The sequence below is a fragment of the Phodopus roborovskii genome, unplaced genomic scaffold (genome assembly GCF_943737965.1).
Source record: "Phodopus roborovskii unplaced genomic scaffold, PHOROB, whole genome shotgun sequence".
Classification (NCBI taxonomy): domain Eukaryota; kingdom Metazoa; phylum Chordata; class Mammalia; order Rodentia; family Cricetidae; genus Phodopus; species Phodopus roborovskii.
In genome coordinates this window covers 96,589-110,351 of record NW_026126290.1, presented here as the reverse complement: position 1 = coordinate 110,351, position 13,763 = coordinate 96,589, and the positions used below count along the sequence as shown (strand labels likewise).

General features: G+C 35.3%; 1 protein-coding gene across 1 annotated transcript in view; it reads right to left on the bottom strand.

Moving 5' to 3' along the window:
* Positions 1-1,474: 1,474 nt before the first annotated feature.
* The window catches only part of LOC127218679 (voltage-dependent calcium channel subunit alpha-2/delta-1-like), a gene marked incomplete at its 3' end in the record, with an annotated part of 106,604 nt that continues 94,315 nt past the window's right edge, over positions 1,475-13,763 (bottom strand). Inside the window, 6 exon segments of the mRNA XM_051179698.1 lie at positions 1,475-1,517; positions 1,520-1,534; positions 2,202-2,222; positions 3,434-3,510; positions 10,098-10,159; positions 13,052-13,123. Coding sequence (XP_051035655.1) covers positions 1,475-1,517; positions 1,520-1,534; positions 2,202-2,222; positions 3,434-3,510; positions 10,098-10,159; positions 13,052-13,123 — 290 coding nt within the window.

Genomic DNA, 13,763 nt, shown 5'->3' with positions numbered 1-13,763 from the left:
AGGATATTTGGCTCTATGTGCACACCGCCACACCTACATGCAAACACACACGTAAATGACACACACATTGTATGACACACACACATATCACACACACACACACACACACACACACACACACACACACACGAGGCACTATATTTTCTGCTCCTCCAGCTGACACCAAAATGAAAACAACACAAGAGAAGAAGGTGATTCTGACCTCTACTGCCGTGAAGAAGTAGGACAAAGTGGTGGTGAATCTTGTTTCAGAAAAGGCCTCTGAACTTTGGTATTGGACATCAGCACCAAAGAGACTCATCACGTTATCAATGGCCTTAATATACCAGACTCCCCTCCAAAGGCCTATCCTCTATGAACATTCAAACTTTGGAAGTTCACTATGCAATGCAGGCTTTCAGCCGTGTTTGCTTAAGGCTGCCCACATTACAGGCCACAGACAAAGAGGCAGAAGAAACAGAGGCTGTGAATTTACACTGAGAAAAGCTGCTGCCAAAGGCAATGCCTCTACAGAGACCACTTGTTCTTTGATGGGGCCAATACTGAAACTAGTTTGTGGAGGACAAGCTCAGTTGCCATTGGTTGCCCATTATGTAAACCCGTTAGAATGGTGATTTTCCTCTCTGCTGTGTTGCAAGGCAGGAGTCCACTACTGCATTATCAGGCTAGTCTATGGCAGCAGGAATACACCTGCATCCTCAAAGGCCAGGGTAGGGCAGCTGGTGCACGAGGAATACAAGCAGTGCCATTGCCTCACACAGGGAACTCAGCAGACAAATGGGTTGTGGTTAAGCTAGTAAAAGCAATCAGGACCAATATCAATGACAGATGCAACAATCTGGGGAGATAATGCCCTGGGTCCAAAATTAATGGGTGGCATTCTCAAGCTTCTAAGAGCAAAAGGCCAAAAACTGACAAGCAAACTGGGTAGCATGTATCATATATACTGCTGAGTTTTCTATATATAAATATAATAAAAAATTATTCTTCAGTAAATACTTGTCATCCAGAAATTTGTGTTAATTATGTAAAAATTACAATTATGATATTAAAACAGTTCATATTTAAGTGTGTGAGCTTATGCATATGTATGCCTGTGTCTGTGTATGTGCCCGAAGTAATTATATGTATATGTGGACTTCCTTTGTGCTTATATGTATATGCTATTCAACCTCCAGAAGACAATACTCCATTATTACAGAAGACCAACACTCCTCTGTTCTATGTGCCATTGAGCACGTGAGGTATCATACTGCTCCATCTTTATCAATTGCTCCACCAGTATTTAAACAAACAACAGTTATTTGAATGAAGAAAAGGATTTTGAAAGCTTAAAAATCATAGTCTCTTTGTTTTCATAATTGAACACGTAATTAACTTAGAATAATCTTGACCCCAATTAAAAACTTTTTTCCTGAAAGACATAGCCAATAATGTGAGTTGTATTACAGAGGAAGTAGAACAACAAACCAACCTTGGTGCTATGAAGATATAGCCAGATTCTTCAAAATTGTCTGCTTCAGGGTTTCTGAATCTGAAAATGTAATGATATAAGATTAGATTAACAATAAAGAGCATATGCTTCAAGGGTGTAGGACAGCATGAAGGCATTGGTAAAGAAGTCCCTACTAAGAAAACTTTAAGCAGACTATTTACATCTTAAACTTGAAACAAATTAACTGTCAAGATCTCAATATAATTCTCTCTTATTCCAAGATTATAGCGATAGGTAAGTTTCACTAGGTAATTACAGCAATAATTACATACAAAAAGCTATTTATGCTTTTCTATTTACTAGTTCTAATATACTTAAGAATCTTAAATATACTATACACATAGGATAGCAAGTATATTATTTAAAATATCAATGACATTTATTAACATTATGATTAAATACTTTGAACTCATTCATGCATTTGGAGAAGTAATAAGAATCTCTATATTAGGTAAGAATTAGTAGGTGGAAAGATGAAAAAGAAACATGATATTAACTCTAAAAAAATATAACCAACTTGAGCATGACAGGTTGCCTGAGCAAACATAGGCACACCTGCCCCTGTTCTGTTGCTGACTTTCGGGTAGTCATGGAGGAAATTCTAGCCAATGTGAAGCACAGAGGATAATATCCAGTAGGAATGAAAATATTAGTGAAAATGCTGTGTACTAAACAGAAAGAAATTGAGCAACAAGAAAATACTTGCCCTTCATTTTTCCCTTTTTTGCTGTAAATCCATCAGAAAGAGAAAGCAGGGAAACAAAAAAAAACAAAGAGGGTAAAGTAAAGGGTCACAAACAATATTTTATTCAATAACTGTGAATAAAAATATTGTGCATAGATCAAAGGTCCATTTATGTACAGCTGTAGTTTGGGGGAGAAAAACAGGCATTTTTGAAGACTGGAAGTTATGTTCTGTCAATTTTTCTTTTGTTCCCTCTCTGTACTGTGCTTATTTCAAGGGTCTGCTTTTGCAAAGTGGCTGATATAGGTTCAGTATCAGTGATGCCAGCTCTGAACAGAAGCACTTACCGATGAGCACACTCACTAAGTATCCCCTCCCTTTATCACATAAAACTAGCTCATGCAAGATTGCTGATTGTTAAAAGACCATCATACCTATCAAGTGAAAGTGCAAATGTATACTTTAATCTTCCACAATACAGTAGTAGTGTCTACCACTGCTGCAAAGAGCAAAAGGGCAGACTGAGAAAAGATGGGAACTGGGAAAAGATATATATAATTTAAGTTGCCAGTAACCATTGAGTGGTGAACAAAGGATATGATGGTCATTTTGTTTCACTAAATCTAGCCATCAAAAACAAAATAAAACTTTAAAATGTCTTGAAATAGGCATTGGTGTTATTTACTCCACATTCCAAAGGATGCATAAAAGTGAATTTACTTGAGTGACTAAGACATTAATTTGGATTATAAAAAGAAAGCTAACTGCCAAGCACAACATTATTTTGGCCAAATGCAAAAAAATAAAAAATAAAAAAAAAAACCAAAACGAACAAAAAAAATAAAAGAATGAAAGAAAGAAAAGAAAAGGAAAGATAAGTAAAGGAAAAGCTTTGCTAGCACAGAACCACGAGCAGAGAGCATGTTGGTAGCAGCATGTGAAACATTTCACACCAGCTCACAGACCCTTAAAACGACAGGCACAGAGGACACAGCACTGCAATGATTCTCTGAGCACATAGCAAGGCAGGGGAGGGCAGCGGGACTGCCAGTGAGGTTGGAGTGCCTGCTCATATTCTATCCAAGTAGAATATTCTTGTTCCTTGCATGTTTGGAATGGGTTAGAATCATTGCTGTAGATTTTATAATGATACCTCCTATAATGTGTACGCCTTGGGCATTCCAAAATCTAGATATAAACATCTGCACTCGGAGATAACAAGTAGATCCTGAAGTTGCTTTCACAGTACTTACATCTGGCCTGAGTTATTGTCTCTTCTATTTTGGCTTTTATATAGTAAAAACTGTAGGTTGGCAATACCAAGGCCAAACTGCAATAGAAACAAGAGAAGCATAAACACAAACAAACAAAAATGAAACATAACTTTAAAAAAAAAAAGACGTCAAGTTCATGGGAAAATCTGAAGATGTTCCTCATGCGAAGGAGAGGACATGTTACTTTGACAAGAAAATGCATTCAACAGATAGAATTCTTAATCTCTACCTTGCTAAACTGTACCATCCTGCTCTCTACAGGGCAGGGAATTAAAAGGCTATATAATGTAGCCATAAAATAGCTGACGATCAATGCCTTAGATCCCTGATATATTTCCAGATAGTTTAATTATGTACCCGAGATTGTGAACAAAAAAGAAAGAAAGAAAGAAAGAAAGAAAGAAGAAAGAAAATAGAGTTTAAATTTAAACAAAGTAAATATCATACCAGCTGGATACACCCTTTTTATTATACATAGTTTTGAATGCTTTGAACCAATCACAATTAAAAATGAAAGAATAGCCATTGCTACTACTTCACAATGCACAAAGATATCACAGTTTAGAAGGTTTCCAATTCTCACTGTTTTTCTGGTCCTGTGGCAAAAATCCCCAGTGTCCTCATGTGGACAAGCTCTGACCCTTTATAGAGACTGTTTGATTCATTTGTACTCATTTGTACAACTCACTGTGCAAATGATTTACTGTGGACATGCCACGCGATTGAACACTCTGTTATTAAAGAGGAAACATTTCTTGAGTTTAGTAGTTTTCAAGAGTCTGGAGGCTTATGTAGTCTAATGGTCGATGTCCTAACCAAAGAACAGTTCCACTGTAATCTTAGGCAAACTTCAGAATGCTTTAGACACAAAGAATGTTAGGCAAGACTGCCACCCACCTTGTTTGAACGATGGCTCACAAGAAGCTGCAGGATAGGTAACCTTACTTTTTTTTTCTTTTCTTTTCTTTTTTTTTTTTTTTTTTCTTTTTAGAAATTTCTAATTTATAGAATACCCGATGAATGTATTTGAGCTTTTAATTAAGTTTAGGCAGTAGTCAGAAGTAAACTCCCTTTCTTCCTTCAGCTAATATATACATGTAAGACACAGAAATGATTGTTTATCTACATTTCCCAAAACAAATGAGCTTTGATATGCTTTGAATGTATAAGGAATACAGTGAGTCTTAGATGCAAGAAATGACCATTTCTAAAATGGTCTGTGAAACCATATACAAAGTTAACATGGCTAACATGCCTCTTAACATTACCACAGATATTAGTGAAACACCAGAAAATATCTTCCTTTCTAGGAATTGGAATATTGTAAAGCACGTGTAAATCCTTTAAGTCATCCTACCCTCCCCCTCACATACCCAGATATGGGAATAGAAATCCAAAGTATTATTTCATTGCATGTTATTGATTGACAATATATAATGAAACAAAAATTAAAAAAAAAATCAGGCTTATCTTATTATGAGTAGAAATGTTAAAATTCCCCTGTACAAATGTTCAAGTGCAAGCAAGGGTTTACTTTCTGAAATTTAATTCTTCAATAAAGATGGCAAAAATTGGTGGTTGCTTGTCAACCTCAGTTTCCAAAGCTTCCACCACAGTCATTGCTTATAGGAGAAGGTCAGGGAAATAAAATGTTATGTAGAGTTAATGAACATTTCTACATTCATTTTATAGGTAACATCAAGGGGAGGCAGGGATTAAAATTAAAATAAGCAATATAATCATTCTGAAAACAAGATGACCTTTCATGATTCACCTGCCATTAATAAAAGAACAGAATTACTGAGTATTTGAAAACCACCTCCTCCAAATTTCTCTCAGGGGGAATTAAGGCAATTTTTATTGCTCCTTCAGCATTTATCACCATCAAAATCTTCTAATTAAAACCGATAACACCACATCCTCCCACTGCTCCAGTGTCTCTGAGTCACATGTTATGCTCCACCAAAAGTAGTATAGCAACCCATGAGGATACCAATGAAAGCTCCAAAATTGGCATATTAAATATATGTTGTGTTAGCCAAGACAGATATTGTTACTCATAGTCACAAGTCATTCTTTAGAACAATAGTTCTATCTGTTTGCAAGTCAATCCAACTGTTGTTTCTTCCACATACTGCAGATACGATCTTTATCAACATTCCAAGGTAATGATGCTTTCCTATGCAAGGGCTGTTTGATCTTATAATATGAACCTGATACAACACAGCTTCTTGATTCTTCTCAGAGATTACAGTTTAATAAAGCAAGTGACACTAGATGGATGATAAAGTCCAGGTAATATTTTGTGGTTCACATAAACCTAGTTTACTGAATTAAATGGACTATAACAGTTTTTTTTTCTCAAATCATTTATTCCCATCAAAGTCAATCTCTTTGAAAAAAGAGATTTAGTAAAAGAAGTCATTATTTACATTTTAAAATGTGTTACCTAAGTTGGATCAAAGTTTAAGAAAACAGAAACTCCTGTGTCTGAAAGTGGTATTTCACTCATTTAATCAAATCATCCATCTTTAGGCAGAACATAATATTTGTTAGCTATTTTGAATTATCTGCCCAGATATTAGGACATACATGTAATTGAGGCCAAAGTTAGAGACTTAGTCATGGACCATGGTGGAAAGCATGCAACATTATGGCTTCTTCCCTGTCACCTGTGTGGTGACAAAAACAGCAAGATAGCAGCAGATAGGCTGTGGTAGAAATGGGTGGAGCCAATATCATCTATAATAGTCCTAATAGGAAATTTTGTCAGCAAAGAGTGACACTGAGCTTGAGGAAGAAAATTACTCATACTATATACATTGTTCCTGCATGTTTAAAGGAAAGAGTCTGAGTGGAGAGGAGTTTTGTGAGTCTATTACAAATTCATTTCCACTTGTGAACATTGTGAGCTATAGTAATGATTGGCCTGGCAAGACTGTCCCATTTATGTAATGGTGGCATGAACAACCTGGAACCACTTTCTGATAGGGTATACAGTTGACTCTACAAGATGAAATCTACACCTGGCACCATTTTTTGGCCAACAACCTATGGATAAGCAGATCATAGGCCCAAGGGGATCCCTATTACTAATTACTATTCTGTTAAATGCATGAAGGATTAAACCAACTACTAGTGACTTTTCATTGTGCCCATAGATTAATGCATCTCTCAACTCTAAACAGAGAAGCCTCTATTTACATTTGATGGTGATTAGCACAGAGACCCACAAGTGACTGTGATGTAGAGAAATCAAATTCAGAATGTTCAGCAGTAAATGGGATTTCTATATTACATATTACAGCCCAGAGATCACTGCAGTGGAGCAAGAAGTGAGAGCCATCGGTGGTGGATGACTGCAAGAGGAATGTGTGTTCTAGGTAGAGCAGCATATATTAACTTAGAGTTGTTACACAGCATGCACAAGAACTGTGCAAGCTCAATCCAGACCAAATCCCAGCATCAAGAAGGGAGGTGAGCACAAAACCTCAGGCTTAGATCAGAGTTTTTAGATATTGATTGCTGGAAAAAGTAAGGGTGCATATTCTAAGGGTGTGGACCTAAGTAAGACTAACACACTTCAGTGGAAGGTTATACATCCAAAAATAAACAGGCAGCAGACATTAGACTTGACAGGATTATTTTTTGAAAAAGGCATGTATTTGGGTGGTATGGGAGGCAGGGACGTATCTGAGAGGAGTTGTGGGGGGTGGTAAATTCAATTAAAACACACTTAGGGAACTAAAAACATAACAAGATCCCAAAACTAAGGTCACGACAAAGGTAGTCTTTCAACTGAAGTAAAAAGCAATTTTCATAGCTGATTCATTGTTGTGTTCAAAAAGACTGTGTTTCCATTTTGCTTATCTGAGCAACAAAGGCAGGAACCATATTTCCGTACAATGCAACCAATACTTTGCTTTATTTTTATTTATTAGTTAGTTAGTTAATTTGCATGTTTTTTTTTGAGACATCGTTTCTCTTTGTAGCCCATATTGTCCTGGAGCTATGTGGACCAGTCTGGCCTTGAAACCTGAACTCATAGAAAATTGACTGCCTCAACCTCATGAGTGCTGGGATCAAAGGCATACATTACTACTGCTCAGCAATTTTTTGTTTTATAATGACTCTACTTCTTAATAGACAGGGAATCCCTTTGTCCTATACCTTCATAGGCTTTTATAGGTTTGTTCAAAAATTGAAGGATGGTAATAATCAAAATAAATGAGGAAAACCATTACTTGTAATTATTCATGAACATCATGCAAATGTAAAGAGATGTCTAGAAGAAAGTTAGATATTACAATCTACTCATTATATAAAAATGAATAAAATAATAAAAAATGGTACTTCTGATATTTTTCAATGTCCTAAAATATAACTAAGATAAGCAGAAAGGACTTGGATATAATATGTCAAGACATTAGCATTGGATTTTCTTCTTCTACATTCTATTTGTCATCCCAAGAATAAAAGGAGATATGTTCCTATGATAACAACATTGTAGCTTTCAGACATCTCTAGCACTCAAGATTTCCCCTAAGAGATTATGTGTATGGCATTAATGAATTGAGGAGTTGCAAAACAAAGACAACAACATCAACAATGAAAAGATATAGCTGAGTCTGACACAACAAATTAAGATTCCTGTCCATTAGTGATAAGTACATAATCAAAGGACACATGAGAAAATTATGACAGAAATTTTGGGGTATAATTTTCTGAATTCAACAAGGTAAAACAGATTTCAAGTTTCTTCAAGTTAAAAATTACTTCTTTACAATGAGATTCTTCAATTTTATAAACATTTAAAAAGTACCTTCTATGTGCCTCTGTGTTGAACATGGGAGTCAGAGACAAATGGAGTAGAACCCATGTCTACCCTCTTAGACCTACCCTCTTAGAAATGGTAACCAACAGAATTAAATGCCTTTCTATAAGCATCACATACACCCGTGTGTGTGCAAACCTAAGTGAGTTTTGGGTGAGCTACCTGGTAGTAATGCAGTATTTAAATATGTATATAGACAGGAGGCTCAATATTGGGAAATAACCTTAATTTGAAGTGATCAGGAACAAAGGCCTTGAAGCAGTGAGCTATTAATATCTTTGAGGAGAAGTCTTAACCAGAGGTTGTCATTTGGATATTTGAACAGTAAATTCAGAACCTAGTATTGACTGAGAACAGTAGGATTAGGAATCTAAAGCTTTGATAGACTTGATAGAATAACTCTAAGTCTGTAGAATACAGTGATAAAAAATTGAGTTTTTGTGTATTTTAAGATTTATTTTAGCAAATACATCCTGTTTTATTTTACCCATATGGATAGGTTTAAATAGTGGCCACAGAATGTGGATCTCTGTGAATGTAGGGGAGTGAAAATAGTCTATATTGGAAGAATGGGAGAGACTATTACAGTGAAGGAAAGTTGGATGGTAGGTATGGTTTGATGACAGGAAATTCAGAAGTATAAATTTCCAAGATGAGAGAATGAGTAGTAAGATAAGATGGCAAGCAGAGACAAAAGTCTTCAGATGATTGTGGTCTGCTTGTCTGGCATGTGCAATAAAGGATGAGAAAACCTGTCTCAAGTGAGGTGGAAGGTGAGAGCCAACAAAACAGAGGTGGTCCTCTCTTCTTTGTGTGTAGATGGCTCATTCATATTCCACAGTAAGTCTCCACACTATTTCCAAGAGCAAAATGTTCTTTATTATTCCACAGTACATACAGTTCTTCAATATTTTACTCCAGATTTTTATTACTAAGACCAATTAAAATTTAAGCTACACAAAATTTTTTTCTTTTCTAAGGATGTAGAAACAAAGGACCAAAGACAAAGCAGGAAGACCTGAGAAGATTAAAGGGAAGAGAGCTGGAGGTGGTGGCATACACAGTTAATCCCAGCACCCAGGAGGCAGAGGCAGGCAGATCTCTGAGTTTGTGGCCAGACTGATTTTCAAAGTGAATTTCAGGACATCTGGGGCTGCACAGAGAAACCCTGACTTGAGAAACAAAACAGAAAGAGAGAGAGAGAGAGAGAGAGAGAGAGAGAAATAGAGACAGACAGAGAGAGAGACAGAGAGAGACAGAGATAGACAGAGACAGAGACAGACAGAGATACAGAGAAATTGAAGAAAGGAGGGAGTCTTCAGATTTTTGAATATTGGGCTTTGTAGGTTCTGATATATAGAAAATTGGAGGGATCCAGACATCATTGAACTGTTCAGTAGTGCTAAGGTTATTTTATATCACATATAATGATGAAAAAAGCACACTATTATTTTTTAGCTAAGTTACAACATTAAAGAAAATAACTGGGCTAAATGGAAATAAAAGAGAAAGTCAATAGATGTCATACGTATAAATTATGGCTATTATATCAATCTTTATTACTACTGTCATTAAGTATAGTTATCATTTCTAAATATTACATTGCTAGCTACTTTCCATATTTTGCAAGCTGAAAATCAGACCCTCATTTTTGTGCTGGAGGGAGTAATTTTTCTGTTGAAACTTCCACTGAAAATAATAAACTAAAATTAAGATTTCATACTAGTCTATTGAAAATTGGATACCAAATATTTGAAAAAAAGGTTAATTGAATCTACAGTCCTTTATACGAGACAATTGTAAATGTACCTGTAATCTGTGCCATTGACAGGTGTCCATGTGTATGTTCGATTTCCTTTGTCAATATATCTCTAGAAAGAAAGTTAAACATGGTCATTGCAGCCTCCCATCCATATGAATTTATAGAAAGAGTAAAAAATATGTCCATCTGGAAAGTGGTAGTCATTCAACATCCTTTTTTCATAAGTAAAATGACATACTTCTTTTGCACATTTTAAAAATTTTGAAGTGCATACCTGTCAAATAAAATTTTGGATCAGAACTGAATACTCAAATGATATAAGTTGGGGACTTAGAAGCATAAAAGCTCAGTATTTGATAACAGAGTACTTTCTTCAAAACTTTAAAAGATTTAATTAAAAGCACATTTAATAATAAAATGGGACTATAGAATATTAAACAAGGTTCAAATATCAACCATAGTAGAGTATATTTAAGAATGATAGCTGATATGATGAGGAAAAATATATTAGCATTTCTACATATAAAAGTACAATTCCCATCTCAAAGATTCATTTTGTGGAACAATCATGTTGCTATACAATTGAAGGTTAGAAAAACACCTATATTCAATCAGCAAAGTGCAGAGTTAATTAGTTCACAGATGTACTATATCTCCTGTGTCAAGAGCAATAGTAAATACACACTCATTCTTTCTTCTAAGTATATTAATTTCATACATGTAGCTGTAAATTTCTTTTTTAATTTCTCACTTATTCTGCACATTTGCCTTATTAAAGAACAATTGTATTCCTGTATTTCTGATCGAGATGACTATGAAAAATCCCTACAAATAAGTTTGAAGCAGGTATTTTGTAATGTGATGAGTAAAGCCCAAGATTCTCTCTGGGAAACAGTTCACCAGTTCACATGATAAAATGACCTGCCACCCAGTGTTGATACATGATAATATTCAACTCTCCGATCTCATAGATGAGAAAAATGGTATAAAGAAAATTTAAATTATTTATTATAAGAAACATTGGGCTTCACAATTACATGATTTCTGTCCAAGGGCTTCTGATAGTTTGAAGAAAACCAAACTAAAAACATTTTACTTTAAAAGTCATTATCATGACTTAAATATTCCTGCCAAACTTTGCATAAAGCAAACACAGATCCAATGTCCTCGATGATATCATTTTAAAATCAGTTTTTGTTTGATTTCATTATATTATTTTATTATATTAATATTCCTTAGAAGCCTGTTTGTTTTATAATGAAGGACAAAAAGTTGGTAGATCCAGATGGAAGGTCTGTGAGGAACTGGGAAGAGTGGACGGATAGGCACTCATAATCAGAATAATTATTATGCAAGAAAATATTTTCAATAAAAGGTAAACAAAATAATGAAAAATAGTAATTCATAGAATTGTTTTGGTATTTTTATAAACCTGATAATACCAAAAAGCCATGACCACTCAAAGTAAATAATAAAGTTTCTTGAAATATACAAACAGATCAAATGAGAGTAGTGATATTTAATTAATAATGAACAAATATAGCTGTCTATATTTGTTTATGTACATGTGTACATTTAAGAGAAAAAATAAAGTTTCTAAGACAGACAAGTGTAGTTCATTGGTGAGTACAGCTCTAAGATGAATGGACAGTGAACTGGAAGAGGCAAGTAAGTAGCAATGTGAAATGAGTTGTAAGCTGCATAAAAAAATGCGGAGGTCAGATATCTTGGAATGACACAGGATTTGGCAGATCTGTTAAATACTTTACACCCTTGCTTTAGGGAGCAAAGAGTCAAGACCATGGCCACAGTGAAGCTACAGAGTTGTTATTTCAATAAAAATGAAAATTGTAATACCTCCTTTTCCGTTCTGGTAATAGCCACTTGTAATTACATCAAAATAAATGATGTGTGCTATTAAAAATATTTAGATCATATATCTCCTTTAGGATAAGAGCTGTCAAGAAATTAGGGAGAAAAAATTATGTTCCTAAAACATACAGGATTTTGGATAAAGAGTACAAATTGTATTAGAAAGCTGCAATTAAACTTAGAGGCACAAAAACTTCCTAATCTTATGTAATTTTGAACATTCAGGTATGCGGATGTCAGTTTTTACTCCACAAATGACTGATAATGGACAGAAGAATATCCTCACATACAAAATCCATGTATTCTCACACCTGAAGCAGTATCAACTTATTATATATACCAGTGAATGATGAGGGTGGCTGTGTTATCATGTGACATGTACAGCAGTTCTCAGTCTGTGAGTCACGACCCCGCACAGGGTAACTTACCATATTTCGTGCATATCAGAAATTTACATTAGGTTCATAATAGTAACAAAATTATAGTTATGAAGCAGCCTTGATATAATTTTACAGATGGGCATCGCCACAACTGTACTAAAGAGTTGTAGCACTAAGAAGCATGAGTACCACAGGTACAGAGGGGTTAAAAAGTAAAACTAGCTAAATCATTCAGAACACAATCTCTAGAACATTTATGTACACACATAATACAATATAACATATATTAATTCAATACTACCGCTTCCCTGGCCCAAAGAAATCTGTTTCTTAAAATAAACCACATAGATGCAACGTGTAATTTTAAGAATATAGCTTTTACAACCCTTTATTTATTTATGATTTTGTGTATGTGTCTCTGTGTGAGTGTGTGTACATGTGTGAACATGCCTGCAGAATTCAGAAGAGGGCACCAATGCTCTTGAAATTGGAGTACAGGCAACAGAGCCTGCCAACAGGGTCTCTGGGATCTGAACTCCAGACCTCACAGCAAAGAGGCAAAGTACTCTTATATCCTGTGCCATTTCTCTAGTGAATTAACACAGTATTTTTTTTTTTTACTGTATGAAAAAATGCTCAGCAGAGTTATCCCCGCTCCATAAATAAATGCAGAAAGGCATGTCACACCACTAGCATCCCTATTCTGAATGCATGCTTTCACTCACGAACAAAGCTTCATTAATTCTTACCTCATCTTGAGATTTGACCAGAGTTCTGAATGTTTTTTCTCCACTTTCTCCATCTATCATTTTATTTCGAATCTAAGAGAAAATGAAGCAATTGCTTTATCCAGGAAACAAACTGACTTACTGAAGGTTACACAACCATCATTTTCAAAACTCTTCCTTATTTCATGGATATTGAATGATAATGGCAAAGCAGTTGCACCACTAGATGAGGTTATTTGGGATTTTTATGCTACCACATTGTAACCATTTTACATGACTGTGCAGTAAAAAAAAAAAAAAAAAAACATGCTTATTGAAATTTTTCATTAATTGGTCAGTAAATTTTGAATCACAGCAATGGAATCACAATTTCTTTATAGGTTTCAGGCATTTCAGGTGGAAGTAGATCCCACGAGGTAAAAGTGTAGGTATGCTCCCAGAATTAACATGTAATGTGAAATGCTTCAAATTCTTACCTCACCTTAAACAGCCAGTTCCTGCCTAGACACATTTTGGGACTGTCCTTTATAATTTGTTATTGTTGTTTGTTTGTTACTTTTCCAGAGCAGGCCTCACTCTACAACCCTGAGACTCACTTCTCAGACCAGGCTGCATTCCAACTTGCAGGGTCCTTATGATTCTGTCTCCAGAGTACTGGGAGTACAGGACCCCACATCTGGCTTGCCCCTTGTAATTTACTCTTTGCCACATGAGGCAGTTGTGAAGAATGACA